The 1,844-nt window shown below is 34.5% G+C and overlaps 1 protein-coding gene across 3 annotated transcripts in view; it reads left to right on the top strand.

The window, feature by feature from the left end:
- LOC106874046 (uncharacterized) overlaps positions 1 to 1,844 on the top strand; it is a 163,309-nt gene that overhangs the window by 87,309 nt on the left and 74,156 nt on the right. For all 3 annotated transcript variants that reach the window (XM_052969498.1, XM_052969500.1, XM_052969501.1), the window contains exon 6: positions 520 to 674. In XM_052969498.1, coding sequence (XP_052825458.1) covers positions 520 to 674 — 155 coding nt within the window. The remainder of the gene's footprint in view (positions 1 to 519; positions 675 to 1,844) is intronic.

The following is a 1,844-nucleotide window of genomic DNA, read 5'->3' as shown; positions in this document are numbered from 1 at the left end:
ATATATATATATATATATATATATATATATATATATATATATATATATATATACGACTGTCTACCAAATCTACTCACAAGGTATTGGTCGGCACAAGGCTATAGTAGAAAACACATTAGCTCAGGGTGCCGCACAGTGCGACCGTACCCGAAGTCATGCGGTTGTTTCAAAAAGCTTACCTAATTTCAATCACCATTAAACCAGGATCTGCTTAGGTCAAGGGAATGTGCCTTTATTTCACCATGAATATATCGCCTGTGTGGGTAATTGTTCTTTTGTGCAAGTGTTGAGAATGTACGAATTCGCAGAAAATTCAAAACTATGACTCGACTAATTAAATTGTCTATGTCTTTCTACTTGTATTGAGTACTTGCATTGAGTGGTTCCCATTCATTACCATTAATACACACACACAAAAACACATGCACGAACGCATTTACACACACATACACACTCATATACACATGCATACACACTGACAAATACATATAAATATATGTAGTCACTTTATTATTGTAGGAATGGAAGTGTTGTTATCAACTTTAGCGTGACATTCTTCAAAACTGCCGTTAACGAAAGTGAAGTCTTATTCCTCCTCAAAGGGTTCAACACTAGAGATACTTTTCGTTTCTCCAAGGTTCAAGTCTACCTTACACCAGCTCAACTACAGTCCCGTGAGTGTATATTTTTTTTATTATTTACAATACCCATAAATTAAAAGAAAAAGCATAAATCACCTAAGTTTTCTTTTCGTTTGTTTGAAACTAATTATTTCCATATTCTGGCTTATTATCCTTGGTAGCTGTAATTGTAGCAAAACAAAAGAAATTCACGTATATTTTTGTTATGAACATAATATATATACCCAGTCCTGATTTGACTATTAACGTGTATATTGCTGAGTCTATTATAGTCATATTTGTACTTCTATAAAATGTGCTGTTAATGAGGTTAGTGATACTGCTACAGTGATACTATAAAAATGCTACAGCAAAGGTAAAAATTCCCGTAAAGTGTGACACTAAACAATACGGCCTGTGGTTAATAGCGAGTGTGGAACTACATTATATCATCTCAAAATGACAGTGTCTGTCGCACTATATCATCATCAGAAGCTATAGTAACACGAACGCTACACTAGATGATCTGGAGATATCATTTGAGATCTGAGTTGATACAAAAAGAGAAGATAACAAAGTTGTCATCAAACATATTTCTACTTCTTTGTCTTGTTGTTGTTGTTATTGTTGTTATTGTTGTTGTTATTGTTGTTGTTGTTGTTGTTGTTGTTGTTGTTGTTGATCTTCTTCTTCTTCTTCTTCTTCTTCTTCTTCTTCTTCTTCTTCTTCTTCTTCCTCTTCTTCTTCATCTCCTTTATAATGGCAGTAATGGTTTCTCATTTAGGCACAAAGCCAGTAATTTTGAAAGTAGGAGGTCAGTCGATATCCACTCCAACACTTTAACTGGTAGTTTGTCTTATGTACCCCAAAGAGTGAATGGCAGAGTTGACCTCGGAGAGATACATGGATGGAAGATTCTTGGCATCTAAGTTTACTTGTCGTAGCTTGATGACAGGAATTTTTTCCAACAGTCTAATATGTTGTGCATATATGAAATGATAATAATAATAATAATAATAATAATAATAATGATAAATGCCCGGATGCAGTACCAGGCAGTAGCTCTCATGGCTTCTGATCTTAATTGATTGGAAATGTTATCATGTACATTGTTTTGTCTTGGTATAAAAGATGGGCTACAGCAAATATTCTGCTTAATACCACAGATTTGCTTGTCAGTTGTTTGACCATAACCATTTGAGCATGTCCCTTGGTGGCTGACGA

This window comes from Octopus bimaculoides, chromosome 7 (genome assembly GCF_001194135.2).
Source record: "Octopus bimaculoides isolate UCB-OBI-ISO-001 chromosome 7, ASM119413v2, whole genome shotgun sequence".
In the NCBI taxonomy this organism is placed as follows: Eukaryota; Metazoa; Mollusca; class Cephalopoda; order Octopoda; family Octopodidae; genus Octopus; species Octopus bimaculoides.
This window is presented reverse-complemented; position numbering and strand designations above follow the sequence as displayed.